Source organism: Lygodium microphyllum, chromosome 22 (genome assembly GCF_053477565.2).
Source record: "Lygodium microphyllum isolate KBCC chromosome 22, Lygodium_microphyllum_v1.1.10, whole genome shotgun sequence".
NCBI classification, from domain to species: domain Eukaryota; kingdom Viridiplantae; phylum Streptophyta; class Polypodiopsida; order Schizaeales; family Lygodiaceae; genus Lygodium; species Lygodium microphyllum.
In genome coordinates, this window is record NC_141156.1 from 126,153,243 (window position 1) to 126,170,385 (window position 17,143).

A 17,143-nucleotide genomic window follows, 5' to 3' on the forward strand; every position below is an offset into this window, starting at 1 on the left:
GGCATTGAGGTGATTAGATCACCAAGTGGGATACAGCTCTTGCAGAGGCAGTATGGATTGGACATGCTGTCCAAATATGGGATGACAGGCTGTAAGCCTATTTCAGTTCCTTTGGAGCAGAATGTGAAGCTGAGCACAGATGCAGCTGAGCTTCTAGAAGACCCTACTATGTACAAACGCATAGTAGGAAGTTTGATTTATATGACTATTACCAGGCCAAATTTGAGCTATGCTGTTGGACTAGTAAGTCAGTTTATGCAGGCTCCAAGGAAACCACATTTGGATGCGGCTAGACGCATACTCAGGTATGTGAAGTCCACATTGCAGTATGGACTATTTTATGAGACTGGGATTCAGATACAGCTGCATGGATACACTGATGCTGATTGGGCTGGTAGTATTTCTGATAGACGATCTACCAGTGGATATGTGTTCTCTTTTGGGAGTGCTGCAGTCACTTGGAGCAGTAAGAAACAGCCTACAGTTGCCTTGTCGAGCACAGAGGCTAAGTACAGGGGTGCAGCAATGGCTGCATGTGAGGTAGCTTGGTTACATAAGCTACTTTATGATATGCATCAGTCTACAGATGGGCCAGTTGTCATTTATTGTGACAACATGAGCAGTATACACTTGGCAAATAACCCAGTCTATCATGCTAGAACAAAGCACATTGAGGTGCATTATCACTATGTGCAGGAGAGGGTTTTACTAGGTCTTATTGATCTAGTTTATGTCAGCACAAAGGAACAGGTAGCTGACATATTCACAAAGGAATTGGGCGTAGAGAAGCTGCGCAAGTTCAGAGACCTACTTGGTGTGCAGGAATTGGGATTGAGCTCGAGGGGGAGTGTTGAGATATCGAGCTCCACTCGTGATACGCCAGGGTGACCGTTGTGTATTTATGTCACCGACTTGTCATTGCAGACGCGGTTGGTACACCGCCCATGAATAATAGCTACATGATAGCTATCCTTATCTACTCTAGTTCGTGGCTCAGTTAGTATGCCACCTTAGTTAGTTGAGTTTGGTTTGAGACCCATATATAGGGTTCTTCTATTTCTTTGTACAAGAGTTCTTTTGGCTTACACAACTAAGAAGAGGAAAACAGTTTTCAGCCTCCACCTTTGTGTGTATTCCCCCATTGTGCAAGCAAGAAAGCTTCAAGTGAGACTCCTTCTTTCTCTCCCACAATCTTGACAGCTTCTACATGTGATGCTCTTTGGACAGGTACACAGGAGGGTGGGCTCTACCAGCTCACAGCCTTGGCTGCAAGGGCTTCCCACGAGCTTGGGCTACTTTGGCATGCTTGTTATGGGCATATGAACCTTGATTCTATTCTACGGGCTTCTCAGAGGAAGATGGTGGAGGGACTTCCCAATTTCCCTCCTCTCCACACTTTATGCCCTAGCTGCTTGAGGGGCAAGCAGCATAGGCAACCTCACCCACAGGTTGCTTCCACGAGGGCTTCTTCTCCGCTTGAGTTTTTTCACACTGACCTTTGTGGACCTATGGGCACGGCCTCCCTTGGGAAGGCTAAGTATTTGATGCTAATTGTGGATGACTTCAGTCGTTATGTGTGGCCTTATTTCTTGGAGTTCAAGAGCGAGGCGTACTCTTGTTTCTGCGAGTGGAAGGTGTTTGTGGAGAGTTCGTGGTGTACGAGATGATCACGGTGGCGAGTTCACTTCTGACCTTTTCTCTCAGTTTTGCAAGGATCACGGCATTCGGGTGGAGTATTCCCATCCGAATACACCATCAGAGAATGGTGTTGTGGAGCATGCGAATCGGACCATGGTGAAGATGCTGGAGCATAGGAATCTTCCTCATTTCCTTTAGGGTGAGGCGGTGCCTACAGCGGTGCATATTCGCAGCCGCTCTTCGACTTCAACATTGCAAGACATGACTCCTTATGAGGTTTTCTTTGGGAGGAAGCCTTCCGTGTCCCACTTTTGCATGTTTGGTTGTGCTGCTTTTGTCCATATGGACAAGAAGAAGAGGAAGACGAAGCTCAACTCTAAGTCAAGACAACTTATCTTTGTGGGCTATAGCATGACCACGAAGGGATATCACCTCTACGACCCGACTACACAAGAGATTGAGGTGAGTTGGGATGTGATCTTCGATGAGGCTTCGACCTCCGAGGATCCGATTGATGGTTCTCTTCCAGGTGCTTCTTCGACATCAACGGACCCTCCCCCACCTTCTCTCCCTTCACTTCCTTCCAGGATACCTCTTAGCACCCCTCCTTCTTCTTCGGCTCCTCCCCCTCCTATTCCTCCTTCTAGTTCAGCTTCCCCTCCCCCTTTGGTGGATGTGACTCCTTATTCTTCAAGTACTTCCACCCCTTCAACCTCCCCTTCGGAGTTTTCTAGGGATCCACAGCCATCCGATGGGGAGCTTTCTTCAGATGAGGAGGATCTACCTTACCTTGGTGCGGGGGAGTCTGTTTCTGAGATAGGTGCTTTACAGGTTCCGGAGGCTACTTGGTCTCCCTCACAGCAGGCAGGAGTCTCTTAGGATTCCTTTGTGGTATCACCGACTTATGCAGGATTCAAGTGTTACTCACTTTCCTGCTTCTTCTACAGGTCCACATAGATCAGCCCGCTTACAGGCCCAACGGGATAGTTCACTCTATGTGAATTATGCTCTTATGTCACAGATTCTTCAAGATTCTGAGCCTTCCACAGTGGAGGAGGCTCTTGCACAGGATATTTGGCGATAGGCTATGTAGGCAGAGCTCGATTCCATCGAGCAGAACCATACTTGGGAGCTTGTACCGCATCCCAAGAAACAGAAGGTGATAGGTGTGAAATGGGTCTTTAAGACCAAGTATCTTGCAGATGGCTCCTTGGACAAGCATTTAGCTAGGCTTGTTGCCAAGGGTTTTGCACAGAGAGCAGGTTTGGATTACTTTGAGATTTTTGCTTCTACAACTCGGATGTCTACCATTCGAGTTATTTTGGCTCTTGCAGCTCATCACTGTTGGCCTGTTTATCAGATGGACGTCAAGTCAGCCTTTTTGAATGGCGTCCTTGAAGAGGAGATCTATGTTTCACAGGCTCCTAATTTTCTTGTAAAGGGGAAGGAGGATCATGTCTACACGCTAGGAAGCCCTTTATGGTCTGAAGCAGGCTCCTCGTGCTTGGTACCAGCAAATTGACCGCTTCTTCCTTCAGAGTGGCTTTCAACGCTCCGATTATGACCCCAACCTCTACTTTAGGGTTGCGGGTTCTCTTTGTGTTTTTCTTATCTTGTATGTAGATGATCTTATTATTACAGGGAGCGACACTCCGTCGGTGGAGCATACTCGCTCTATTTGACGGATCTAAGGATCCTTCACTTCTTTCTAGGACTAGAGATCTATTAGATGGCACAGGGCATCTTTATCTCGTAGCACTGATACATCTCTAAGCTTCTTTCGGAGTTTGGTATGGCTGAGAGTTGGCCTATTTCATGCCCCATGGACCCTGAGTCCAAACTTTTGGCAGATGGCATTCCCCTTTCTGATGCCACCCGTTACAGGTGCCTTGTTGGTTCACTTATCTGGCTTCTTCACACTCGGCCAGATATCTCTTTTGTGGTGGCTTTGTTGTCTTCTTTTATGAAGACTCCTACACAGGACCACTAGAGGGCTACTTTGTGTGTTCTTCGGTATTTACAGGGGACTCGATCCTACGGGATCATGTATGGAGATGGGATCACTCTTTCTGGATGGAGTGATTCTGATTGGGCAAGTAATGTGGATTCGCGACAATCCACTACATGTTATGCTTTCACCCTTGGCTCTGATGCTGTCTCTTGGAGCAGCAAGAAGCAGCCCACTGTGGCACTTTCTTCTACAGAGGCTGAGTATCGGGCCTTATGTTCGACCGCTATGGAGGTCGTTTGGCTCCTTGCTTGATGCCGGAGATTGGCTTTTCCCCGACAGGACCTACGGAGCTACGCGTGGACAACCAGAGTGTCCTTGCTCTGGCAAAGAACCTGGTGTTTCATGCTCACAAGAAGCACATTGAGGTTCAATACCACTATGTTCAAGAGCAGATCATGGATTTGGAGCTCGCGGTGGCCTATTGTCCCACGGCAAACAATGCGGTTGATCTCTTCATGAAGGCTTTGCCTCAGGCTTCTTTGCTTCATCACATGCGGTTGTTAGGACTTTAGACCCTCCCAAGATCTGAGAGGTGGTGTTAGCCTGCCCTATTTCAGTGTCGGTCTGTCATCTCCTGGTTGTGAGCTCCTGTAGGAGTCTGGCAGGAGACAGAGGAGCACAAAAATCTCACCACTGAACCCTTAATGTGGAATGAGTAGCAGCATGTCTACTTCTGCTACGTAGCTTCACTGAAGAAGTCTTGAAAGACATACCAAACGCCACATCTAGAGAATTGCGCTTGATTCCCTTGTTCTACAATGCTCTTTGTGAGATGAACAAAGAAAAACTTGAAGCCTTAGAAAGGAGAGGAAAAGGACAAGGTACCTTTGTATAGAAATGGTACTCTAATCAAAGTCTAGTAGCCAAAATAGGGCATCGACTAATTACTCTAGCTGAGCTAAGGAAAGCTCTTTGGACATTACTACAAGATCCCACATGCTTTGCCCCAGCCTCGCTTGGAGTGCTTGCAAGTGTCCATCATGTCAAGCTTTCTACCACTATCCAACAACATCCCCTATACAATAAACTACTCATACACGAAGACCTACATGTTGCTAGTAGACTAGGAGTAGGTAGCATGGTACTTGACGTTAGCGCTTATGTCTTTTTCCTTACATAATGTTAACCCCGATATAAGAAGGAAAAAAGAAAATTCAAAATAGGGAATAATGCGACAAAAAGGCAGCCCGGCAAACGAATAAGAGAGGAAAGGCCAAAATCGTAAAAGGTTGAGTCAAAGATAAAGGTGCATTTTAAAATGCAAAGGCGTCATCAAAATTTTGTAAAAGCGCACTAGGCTCCCTCTTCAGCAAATTGTAAAATCTAGATGATCATAGGTGAAGGGATAAGGCAACTAGAAGGGAATAGAGAAAGAGGACCTTGGCAAGATGCCTGGTCACGTAAAAAAGGGGATGGGTGCCCAAGGGATTTAGGGCTTATATATAAACTCAAAAAGTGGATGAGAACTCATTCTTTGGTGTATGGCTAAAGTAGCTTCTTCTTTCTCTCTCCTTTTCTCCTTCTTGCTTGTGTATGCTTGTGCTTGAGAGAGGGAGTGTGAGAGTGTGAGTATGTGAGGGTGAGGGTGAGGGACCATGGTGGAGAAGCTCTCCATCCTCTCCTCTCTTCTTCTCTTCTCTTCTCTTCTATTCTCGTGACCCATACACGACTATGGAGAATGGAGCTCAAAGGAGGAGGCTTGAGGTTTCTTGAGCTCGCAACTAGGATCGTGGAGCTACCAAGTGCTTGTGGGAGGAGGCCACTCATTCGGGCATCAAAGTAAGCTTACTGCACCCATGGGATCGGTGGCACGTTGGCTAGGTGAGAGATAGCCATTAGAAATCACTTGAAATTCTTGAACAATAAGCGGTCCATGGGTCTTGGCGGTTGAGCTTGAGCTCCCACTACATTTTTGTTTCATTGCTATGACCAATGGATTCAAGCTTGAGCGCTTACGCGCTTCAAATCTATTAAAGATGCGGATCTAGAGCATCGCTATGATGGCAGCTTGTAGGCATAGACTGAACTCATGATGACATTGACCAAGGACTAAAGACCAACTTTTACACAAGTGAATTAGGCTCCAAGATGGAAGCTTGGACTCATAAAGACATTCTTGTGTAAGGAGACAATGACACAGATACTTGACAGAAAGAGACAATTACTATTGTATGGTCATATATTGTGTATAAGTGATAGTCAAGTACATTATTTTATAGAGTAGCTTGGTAGCACTTTACATCCATTGTGCATATGGGATTATGTCTATCTTCCTAGAATAAACTATATCTTCCTAGCCTAGTTGTTCCATACAAAGGGGCATACACAGGGTGTGATTGACAGATTCTCAACACCCCTCCTCAATCACAGCTGTGAAAAGCACTAAGTGTACATAGGATGTCATGAGTAGAATCTTGCTAAGTGTGGACATGCCACAAATAGGTGAAGCATCCAGAGGATGTCGCAAAAAAGGCTAAGTGTGGGTAGCAACCAAAACATGGCAAACATCCAGGGGCTGTTACAAGGGCTCATTAAGTGTGTAGAGGTTGTTATGCAAAGGCTACATGAGGAGTTTGTAATTCTTATGAAAGGAACATTAAGGCAATTACAATGCTTTTTTTTTAAGAAAATGAGAGACAAGGATGGATAGGCCCTTGTGGTCTTTTTCAACATAAACATTCTCTTTGTCGGCATGGAAAATCTTCTTGTCTTTCATCTTTGGTTCTTCTTCTTCAGCTTTGAATGATGTGGTCTTTTGGTCTTCATGTTTATGGTGAACTTTGCTTGTAATGATCATCATGTTCATGTCTATGTCCCCCTCAAGCAAAGACATCATCATCTTTGAGTTTTTCACGATGACCAAAGTAACTGGAGTGTCTTCAAAATCTTCAAATGGACACATGGATGGGACTTGAATGCTCACAACTCCATTTTTCCCTACATCAATGGAGTTGCGAAGATTATATAAACATGCATAGTAATTTGTGCCTTCCGGAAAGATGACCAGGGAAGATGACCAGCCACCACAGAGGATCCTCGGGACCCTTAAACTTCTGAAGGGAATTCTGAAATACCACTCCGTCCATCTGCCATTTCCTGTCAATGAGCAAAAACTCAAGCACATAGAATGCCCATCCAAAGATAGGAGCATTGCGCATGCTATTCTTAACCACAACTTGAGGGAATCTACTAAAACCCAATTGAATGCCATCAACTACACCAGCTGGAGGGTTTCCATGATCTGATCCTCTGGTGTATTGCTGGCATAGCTAGGTGGGACCATCACATATGTTGTGCCAAGGTATGACTCTGAGGACATGGCATACACATTGCCAGGCTGACCACAAACATAACCAGAACCATCCATTAAACTGCTCAATATAGATCTCTTTTTCAGATTAAACATTATCAAGATAGCCACAACATCTCGACATACCATTGGTAGCATGCTTTCACATTCCTAGTGACCTCCCAAATCCCAAATGCAAAAGGTAATGTTTGTATTCTGGACACAGAAGACCTTCTCCACAGCTTCCACACCCATGGTCTCTATGTACTCCTTGCTTTACTGCGCAGACACGTACTTGGCCACGAAGCTAGATTTGCCGGTCTCTGGGTCACCCAAAATTCTCACCTTCAGCACCACAGTCTCTTCCAGTTGAACACTAACAAAGGGCGAAGTACACTGAAAATCCCTCATTGATTCATGATGGAATGCACCCACTATAGAAGGTGGTGTTGTAAGTGTAGTACTGAAATTGTGAAGAAGATCAGTGTATTCAACTGAAGTATTGTCTATGTTAAGGATGTGATCACCATTTGATCTGGTATTGTTTGTGCAATCAGATTGAAAAGTTGCCAAATGTTGAGAGTGGTTGTTAATCTATCCAGCCCTTACGTAGCACAAGGCTCCAAATGTACATCCAATCGACCTTGGTGTGGTGATTGCAGAGTACAATGACGTGTTCACCAGGGGGCACACGTTGACCATAGATGATGACATTGGCACTATTAACCTTCTCGAAGAAGAAGGACCAGATGGCAAGCCAGTGATCGAAGAAGAACAAGGCAGCATGGCAGCTGTGGTGGATGTTGGGTGGATGCTGTAAAGGCGGAGGAGGAAGAGGTGAGGGGGGGCCAGAAATAGGAGCATGGATAAGGCCGAGAAGATGAGGATGAAGAGGATGCAAGTGGCCTTAAGGAGTCAAAATATGGATATGGGGGCCTTCTGGAAGTCTTAGGGAGGTTTTCCTGTGTAGTCCTCCATGGGAGGAGCTTGCAGAAGGGAGTAACAGAGGTCTTTCTTTGTGGGGCTCCCAAGTCCTTATTGAGTAAGGAATGCTTAGATGATGATCGTGATAATGATGAGAAATTGGGCAGATATTGAGAGGAACCAAGAGAGGCTAGAGAGGTAGGGCCATGCCCGACTAGGCTTTGATACCATGTCAAAGATGCGGATCTAGAGCATGGCTATGGCGGCTTGTAGGCATAGACTGAACTCATGATGACATTGACCAAGGACTGAAGACCAACTTTTACACAAGTGAATTAGGTTCCAAGATGGAATCTTGGACTCATAAAGACATTCTTGTGTAAGGAGACAATGACACAGATACTTAACAGAAAGAGACAAGTACTATTGTATGGTTATATATTGTGTATAAGTGATAGTCAAGTACATCATTTTATACAGTAGCTTGGTAGCACTTTACATCCATTGTGCATATGGGATTCTGTCTCTCTTCCTAGAATAAATTACATCTTCCTAGCCTAGTTGTTCCATACAAAGGGGCATACACAGGGTGTGATTGATAGATTCTCAACAAAATCGAGCATTGAAGTAGATTCCCGAATCAGTGCTTGATGTAGGTAGGAGATTTCGGCGGGGTTTAATCTTCATTGCAAGTAAGTATTTCGGGTTTTGATGATTAGGCAAGTAGGACAAATCATTTTAGTACTTGAGTTGTGATTTTTTTGCATTTAAAGTAGGACAAGATCGAGAGATCGAAGCAAATCGCTTTAGGGTTGCTGCTGTAAATAGGCCCAAAACAAGGGCAAAAACAGGGGAAAAACAAGGTTGAAATCCATTGACAAGGCATGAGAACTAGCAGGATAATAGTTAGGCATTGGAACAAAAGTTTAATACACAAGGAAGGGGGGGTGAAGGCTCATTTTTAGCTTCAACAATGTGTGTGTGTGTGTGTGTGTGTGTGTGTGTGTGTGTGTGTGTGTGTGTGTGTGTGTGTGTGTGTGTGTGTGTGTGTGTGTGTGTGTGTGTGTGTGTGTGTGTGTGTGTGTGTGTGTGTGTGTGTGTGTGTGTGTGTGTGTGTGTGTGTGTGTGTGTGTGTGTGTGTGTGTGTGTGTGTGTGTGTGTGTGTGTGTGTGTGTGTGTGTGTGTGTGTGTGTGTGTGTGTGTGTGTGAGATCTTGAGAGAAAAGAGAGATACCTAGGACCTTTGACGGATCGATCGGCTTGTGCGGGATTTTTTCGACCATTCTAGGTATATACGAACCTTGCCCCTTGTCTATTGTTGCATTTTAGATGAGTATGTGCCTTTATATGCATACAATCAACACCATGAATCGAAATCGTGCCATTGCGGTTGTTGCCCCATCCGAATTGGACAAGATCATGATCCCCAAAATCGGACTCGGACTCGAACATCCGATTCTGGATAATTGGACGGCCCAATTTTAACAATCAAATGCTTGGACACTAAAATTGTCCAATCAAACGCAAACTAAGAATTAGATTCAGACCCCTCGTGACTCATCGGCCATCGAACACTCGAACTCACGAAAATTGGACGCCCAAAACTGGACCACCTATGCTTAGACGTCTGATTCTGGGAATCAAACATTGAGAATCAAAACCTATCGAATTGAACCAAAGCTTGATGGTGAAAATTGACTAATTTGATGCTTTGTAAGTGAAGCAACGCACCTTTTGTAATAGGGAAACCTTTCGATAGCCTTCTAGATGCGTTGGAGAGCTCGTAGAGCCTTCTGACTACACGTAGTGAGACCTACAAACCTAGAAGCAATGCTAACTGACTCGCTAGCTATCCAACTTGATTAGAGCCACAAATCAACATGTAGACCTCGATTATGATTTGACCAAGCTAAAGGATGCATTAGAGACCTTAGAGACCCCCGAGAGCAGCCAGCAATTGAGCTTGGAGGCATGCATGGCCGAGAACGTACAAGTAAGTGAGAGAGCTCCATCTATCATCTCGCATTCGTACCCCACATTTTTTTCGATACTTGAAGTGCACTTAAGAAAATTGAAAGCTTGAATTTGCACAGTTCACGAAAAGAACGCGACACACACTCGGAGTGTACATAAGTTGAGGGTTGTTTGTAATAAAGAAAGGAACACACCCTGATATAATAAGTAGAACAAACCCACCGATAGGAGACAACCCTGAGACTTAGACAAGCTATCAAGAATCCTAATCTATAGGACCAAGAGAGAGACCCAACATAGAGAGCTAGATGCATAGAAGAATCCACACCATTGGAGATGCAACATTGCTTGACTTGACCAACTATAGCAAAAACTTGGTGGAGCGAGGCCGTAGACATGGCAAGAGAACCAATCCGACTCACGGAAGTAACGAGCTCGACTTGGGGGATTTCCTATTTAAAATCTAGCAAATGGTTAGTAAATATGATCCCCAAACCTAAATGGACCACCATGGTAGGCCATCAGAGGATATCATCACAGACCTCGAGGAGAAGAGGAAATCAGCACGCAAGGCACTACAAAGCATCATAGCCTACAACCAGGAGTAGCAAGCTAGGAAATTGTGGCAATACATAGAGATGCGAGAAGTCTAATGCGTATTAACTCTAGCGAATAAGAATCGAATAGGACCTAACGCACAGAGAGAGAGAGAGAGAGAGAGAGAGAGAGAAAGAAAGAAAGAAAGAAAGTTATATTAACGTCTTCTAAAGACCAAAACTGGCCTATGAGACAAACTGTGATACAACTGATGAGGTCCAGCTATCCAAAATAAAAGTGTTGAATGAAAAGCTAAAAACTAGAAATTGAAAATACGGTGCTGTGAGTGTGATAAGTGTCGTGTATGTGTATGTGCGTATGTAGCTCTGGTACTCTAGATAATGGCTACAAAAGGGAAACAAATGTCGGCTGTGATAGGGGAACAATTGTTGGCTGTGATAAAGTGGTGCGATGTGTATATGTAACAGATGCAGGGAGACATACTATCCTGGGATGTAGTAGCAGTCGTCGAAGTCGCTAATAGCAGGTGATCCCTCCTGGATGTAGGATGTGGTACATCGGCGGTGGAGAAAGAGAAAACTGGAGATCTGAGATCCAATGTGTCGAGTGTCGTCGGATCTCAGTCTGCTGTTGATGTAGATCAAGAATCCTCCGGATCTCCTGTCGGTGTGGCTGTGGGGTCCGAAACCCATGGATCCTCGTGCGGCGTCGGGTACGCTGGTCCTCAGCCTGCTGTAGTGTGAGCCCGGAGGTCTGGCTAGAGGCTGGTACAGTAGCTCTCACTCTGTCTGTCTGAAAGAACTGTGTAATAGTCGTCTGGGTGGGCCCCTCTCTGACTAGGACCCACAGTGTGCTCTGCTCTCTGATGTGCCATGCCTCTCCCAGAAAATGGCCAAATGATCTCTGATCCATATCATTCATACATCCCTGAAGTGAGCTGCTCAATGTGTATCTAGATCTCAACTTTGAGTATGCCGGGCATCTGAGAACAAAATGCTCCTCACTCTCCACCTCTGATCTGCAAAGGGGGCATATCCTCTCCTCCCGCGGGATGCCACTGGCTCTGCCACTCTCAATCATAAGCTGATGTGATGATACCGTGAGCTCTCCAATAAGGAGAGAGAGAGAGAGAGAGAGAGAGAGAGAGAGAGAGAGAGAGAGAGAGAGAGCTAAATGCATACTTAACACTGAGCAAGCTCCTTACAAAGCAGCTCATTGACAATATGTCAATAGAGAAAAGTGTGACAACCTTAGCAACCTTATTGCTTTTGCAGGATTAGGAGTCACTCAGGGCTCCAAGAGCCAATTGAAGATCCATCCAGTCAAAGCAACTAGACAAATACCGAGCAACAACCCATATAGTTTTGTAGAGAAATTCGAGCAAGTCTGTGAGGCTAATGGCCTCACTGATCTTGCTCAGCACTCACAAGCTTTCAGCCTATGCCTAGGCGATAAGGGTAGGACATGGTACACAAGCTTGGATGTCGTAAAACGCAATAACTTCAAGAATCTCTTCATTAAGAGATTCTCTGAGGCTGGGTACTTCAACAATCTCATAGTTCAACTAATGAATGTCAAGGAAAAGGGAAAAGAGGACATTAGGGACTACATTATCCTCATGTAGAGTCTCTACAAGAGAATCCCAAACTAATGAAAGACCCACAAAGAGAGCGGTCTCCACAGTATTTATCGATGAAATACACAATGAGGAACTCTACAAGGCCTTGGCAAGAAACTCGAGCTTGTAGAGAGACACACAAGCTAGGGTCTTTGAAGAGGCCGTATGAGTGGATGATCAACTCAAGGAGAGAAGCTCCCAAAGCTCTAATCAAGACAAAGCTAATTTTGGATCCTCAGAAAGGGTCACAACATCTAACAATCGGTCAGTCCCAATCACCCAAGATAAAGGGAAAAGGGTTGACAGAGTCAAGAGCTAGCAGAAATGAAGATGGAGCTAGCTAGACTGCAAGAGATAGTAGGGAGACATATGCACCCACATGTCCAATGTGTGCATTGTGCCAAAAACTACCTCCTAGTAGAGTGTCAAGACCCTTGATCTCGACCTTGCACCAATTGCATTAGGTTCAGTCATCACGATGCCATGAATTCTAGATTTCCAAGGAGACTTCCATACTTGCAACCTTACAACCAGTTGTGCGTAGGGAGTAGGCATCGAACTTCTTTGGTAGGGGAGCCCCATTGGCTCTTCCAACACCTAATGATGCAGAACCAGCCATCCCCAGGATGGAAATTAATCCCACAGGCATACCTAGACCACACCGACCTTTTGTAACCCACCCATCAAGTGATGCTCCTGTCCATTACATGGAGAAGCCAAATGACAAAGATGCATATGTGAACCCTTATGTCTCATATGATGAAGAGGGCAATCTGATCCTTATGGACTATCGACCGGTGTCGGTGATTGCATTAGGCAGAGGTGGGGGTAGAGGCCTAGGAGGGCAAACCCAAGAGCCGATTACTTGTTGGACTTCACTACTACAATGATCCCCCTATAATGAGGCATAAAGCAATGGATTATCTTCTCATGAGTGATGTAAAAATATGTTGCTTTCCTCGTCACTACTGTACATCGTTTATGCGACGCGTATAGCAAGGATATTAATGTGGCTTAAAATTTTTAATGTGGCTTTAGTCGCTTAAGCAAGGTAAAATTTATTTGTCATTGCTTAAGTGAAGGCACCACCTAAGCGACGAATGAATATTTTAAAAAAACATCGCTTAAGTGACAATACCCTGTGGACAAACCCAAGCTATCTATTTTTGTCTCCTCTGTTTCTCTTCGACCATTTTCTGCTAGACCCCCCTCTCTCCCTCTCTTTCTCTATCGTGCATCTCTCTCTCAATCCCTATTGTGCTTACACACAAACTCGCCCACTCACTTACTTACTCACTCACACCTCTCTCTCTCTCTCTCTCTCTCTCTCTCTCTCTCTCTCTCTCTCTCTCTCTCTCTCTCTCTCTCTCTCTCTCTCTCTCTCTCTCTCTCTCTCTCTCTCTCTCTCTCTCTCTCTCTCTCTCTCTCTCTCTCTCTCTCTCTCTCTCTCTCTCTCTCTCTCTCTCTCTCTCTCTCTCTCTCTCTCTCTCTCTCTCTCTCTCTCTCTCTGTGTTTTTTGGCAATTTGTTCCTTGCACTCAATCTAGAAATTGTGTACTTTGGTCCGGCCTATGCATAGGTGATTCTTTTCAAGATTTTCGGGCTGATCACAAAACTGATCAAACATGGATTATGGTAAAAAACTATGTCTATTTTATTGATAATTTATAAACTTAAATTATTAAATAGAATGAAAAATGAGTTTTTGTGTTTGTTTTATTGATAATTTTAAAAATACCATAATTGAATAAGATAAAAAATAGATTTTTGTACTTGTTTCAATAATCACAAGTCTTAATATGTGTATATGTATATAAAGAGAGGGGGGGCTTGCATGAAGTCTTGAATTACCTTGAAAATATTTTATTTTTCTAAGTCTTGAATTACTTTTAAGATTCATTAAGTTTTTGTATATATTCATGAAGTGAATTTGAGAGGGAGGACTTATGATTCTTGTGCTATTTTTCTCAACCTATTGCTGTGTGTAAAGACTGTTGTTGCATCTAGTAGTTCTTCAAGCATTTTTATGAAGGAGAGTGTGGTGCTTAGTGAAGAAGAAGCAATAACATGTTAAGAATAGTGTAGAACCATGAGGTTTTTTCCAAAGGATTGGGTATTTGTGTGATCCTTCTTGGGTGCATATGAGATTCGAACTAGTTGTTTGGTATGGAGTGGGTTCCTTGTAGCTTGGTGTTTATATGATTTCATGTACTGTCTAGTTATCTTTTCCTATTGGCTGCATAAGTGGCTCTCTTTTGGAATCTTAAAAGAAAAGAAGTAAATTCATGTGAAGTGTCTAGTAGGGTCTTCTTAACTCTTTGCAATTGGTGAAGTAAAATATAAGAGGGGAGCCAAAGCGCTTAAAAGTTCTTGGAACTCTTGTTTGGGTGGATCATTTCCTATGTTGATATTTGGAAGGGTCTTAAATCAAGATATTGATAAGGGTCTTAGTTTAAGACATCATCCCTAAGTTGACTAAAGGTACCCTTTGATTGTGAGTCTGTATGGTTGGGTGTTGAGGTAAAATGGCCATGCATAACGAGACATATTGAGACCCTAACTTATAGTCGATTTTGACCCACACGACCCTCTCTCACCCATCCATCTTGCCTCTAACCTCGAGATTTCTAACATGTAAGGGTTTCCCCAATGTACAATGTAATGGTTTCCCCAATGTAATGGTGTGCGTGCTCATTGAGGGTGCTCGCTCATCAGTACACGTGCAATTAAAGGTTATCAAAAACATTACTCTTTTGAATAGTACTCTATGTTGTTATTGTGAGGCATAACCTTTTTATCTCCTAGATACCCATCTTTTTGGTAGCCCATAATATCTCCTAGACACTCTCTTCTTGACATGCTATACAACAATCAAAATTATAATAAGCAGACTCAATTAATGACTTAATGTTGCACCTTGATACTTGGGTACGAGGTACTTCGGAATGAGTTGACACATAGCATTGAATATGGTATCTTGGTGGAAAACATGAAAATCGCAAATTTGTTGACGTTATAGCCCAACATGAAAAAACCACAAAGTTGTTAATGTAGGATATATAATTGTTAACTTACCAACAAATAAATAACTTTTGGATATATACTACTCTCAACAATAAAAAATTTCAAGTATATACTTATTAACTTACCAACAAACTAAATAATTTCTCAACAATAAACAAATTCAAATACTAAACCAACAAAGGTCAATGTATACCATCAAGAAGTATCTACAAATGTGTATATACAAAGCATGAATGTCTAAGTGTAGTAACATCATCCCTCCCCTATACAAAATAGACAAATAGATGTCAATGCATATCATTAATAAATCTATACAAATGTGTGCATACAATATAGGTCATGTCAAATGTAAGCTATTTATTGCACATACTCTCTACTGAGGAAAGCTGATTCGTAGGCGTCTCCCCCTGCAAAAGTGCTGCCACATCTCCATGCACATATTGACCTTCCTTTTGTTTGTCTTCGCCATATAGTAGCACCTGTTTTTCTTGCCACACTAAAGTAAGCATTAATTCCATAATATCAATTAATGCTTATTCTAATATGAGAAAAAAAAACAGGGGCTATTGTATACAGTAGAGACAAACAAAAGAAGGATTGCATGCATGCACGCACGCACGCACGCACACACACACACACACACACACACACACACACACACACACACACACACACACACACACACACACACACACACACACACACACACACACACACACACACACACACACATGCACATGGACCTACATATGATGATTTTTACTATGAGGAGCATGTGATATGTTGGTGTAATCATTGTTGAGGCACGTATCAAAGGCCACAATGAGAGCGCCATTCACATCAGCTGCAGTACGGTATTTATGATCGAGCACCAACACCTGAGGAGTGACATGAACCTATGGTACAGACTGATCTTTCTTACTTTCACTATTAGTTTTTGTAATCAGCATTGACTTATATACGTGATGCGAACTACATTATATATGTAGCCTTGCTTGACAAGGAGGATGACTACAATATTGGTGGGGCACATGTCCCTCACACACGGCATGGACAGGCCATTGGTCAGTTACAGTTTAAGGTTTCTTGACGACCTCTTGCCCCTGGTCTGGAGGTTGAGACTACCAAAGATCATACATTACCTACTTGTTTGCATACTCTAGTACAGACATATAATCACAAAGGATACAGAGGATGGCAAAGGGGATCGCTTCCATCAGATGGAGAGGTTTTCAGCTTTTGGGGCAATCAGTACATGATTGCTCCATCCATTATCAATGGAGCAAGACAAGGCCTATTTATTGCACAAGATTTACATGTGCCCCCTCATTCAAAGGTCACTTTTATGTCTTTTTGTGGACCTATATATGAGTGGGGACCATGGCATGAGCTTGCTTGCTACATTCAGAGCATGAGTACTTATGGGTTGTGTCTCAATGCAGCCTCTCTTTTTGAGAGAGGCATCACACATGCAGAGGAGCAAAGACTCTATATTGATGGGAAACCTTACTCTCAAGGAAGCACAGTAGGTTTGATCAATAGCAACCAAGGAAGAAGTGCAAGAACAAATTGCCCATTTGTAGAGATTGAAAATAGTCATGAACCAAGACATATGAGTAGAGATGTACCAAAATACATAGTTGTGAATGCTATTACATCATTGCGTGCTGGCAATGAATTGTTAGTTAACTATGGTTGGCATAGGCCTCCACGAGCACCCTTTATAGATGAGGATTGGGAGCTCTAGTGTATACAGATTATATATTTTTCTGGAACCTTGTACTACAATTTTGGACTTTTGTACTACAATCTCGTAATGTTATAATCTTTTTGGGAAATCTTTGAAAGCTTTGTATATGTACAATAAAGTGTGGCTCTAATTATTCTTAAATTTTCAGCCATTGTATTGTGTGTGCTTGTGTGTGTCTCTCTCTCTCCTTTTATGGTCAAAGCATGTCATTGATGTATGTCTTCTTTGCCTTCAAATATGCAGCATCCAGAGCATGACATTGATGATGCCATAAATCAACCTTCACATGGCACATCACGTATGTTAGTAGAGTGCATGAGGATCCTACGTGGGAGTGATCCTAACATGTATGCAAGACT

General features: G+C 43.4%; 1 protein-coding gene across 1 annotated transcript; it reads left to right on the plus strand.

Moving 5' to 3' along the window:
* Positions 1–2,938: 2,938 nt before the first annotated feature.
* On the plus strand, positions 2,939–16,781 carry LOC148017591 (uncharacterized). The gene is made up of 2 exons (XM_087662766.1): positions 2,939–3,145; positions 16,149–16,781. Exons 1-2 carry the CDS (start codon positions 2,939–2,941, stop codon positions 16,779–16,781), a joined length of 840 nt encoding a protein of 279 aa, XP_087518892.1.
* The last annotated feature ends 362 nt before the right edge of the window (positions 16,782–17,143 follow it).

Excerpts from the sequence above, each read along its gene's own strand:
- LOC148017591 (XM_087662766.1), top strand. The coding sequence starts at position 2,939 with ATGTCTACCATTCGAGTTATTTTGGCTCTTGCAGCTCATCACTGTTGG. Across the intron at positions 3,146-16,148 it reads AAGCAGGCTCCTCGTGCTTG|GTTGAGACTACCAAAGATCA; the intron begins GTACCAGCAAAT and ends CCTGGTCTGGAG.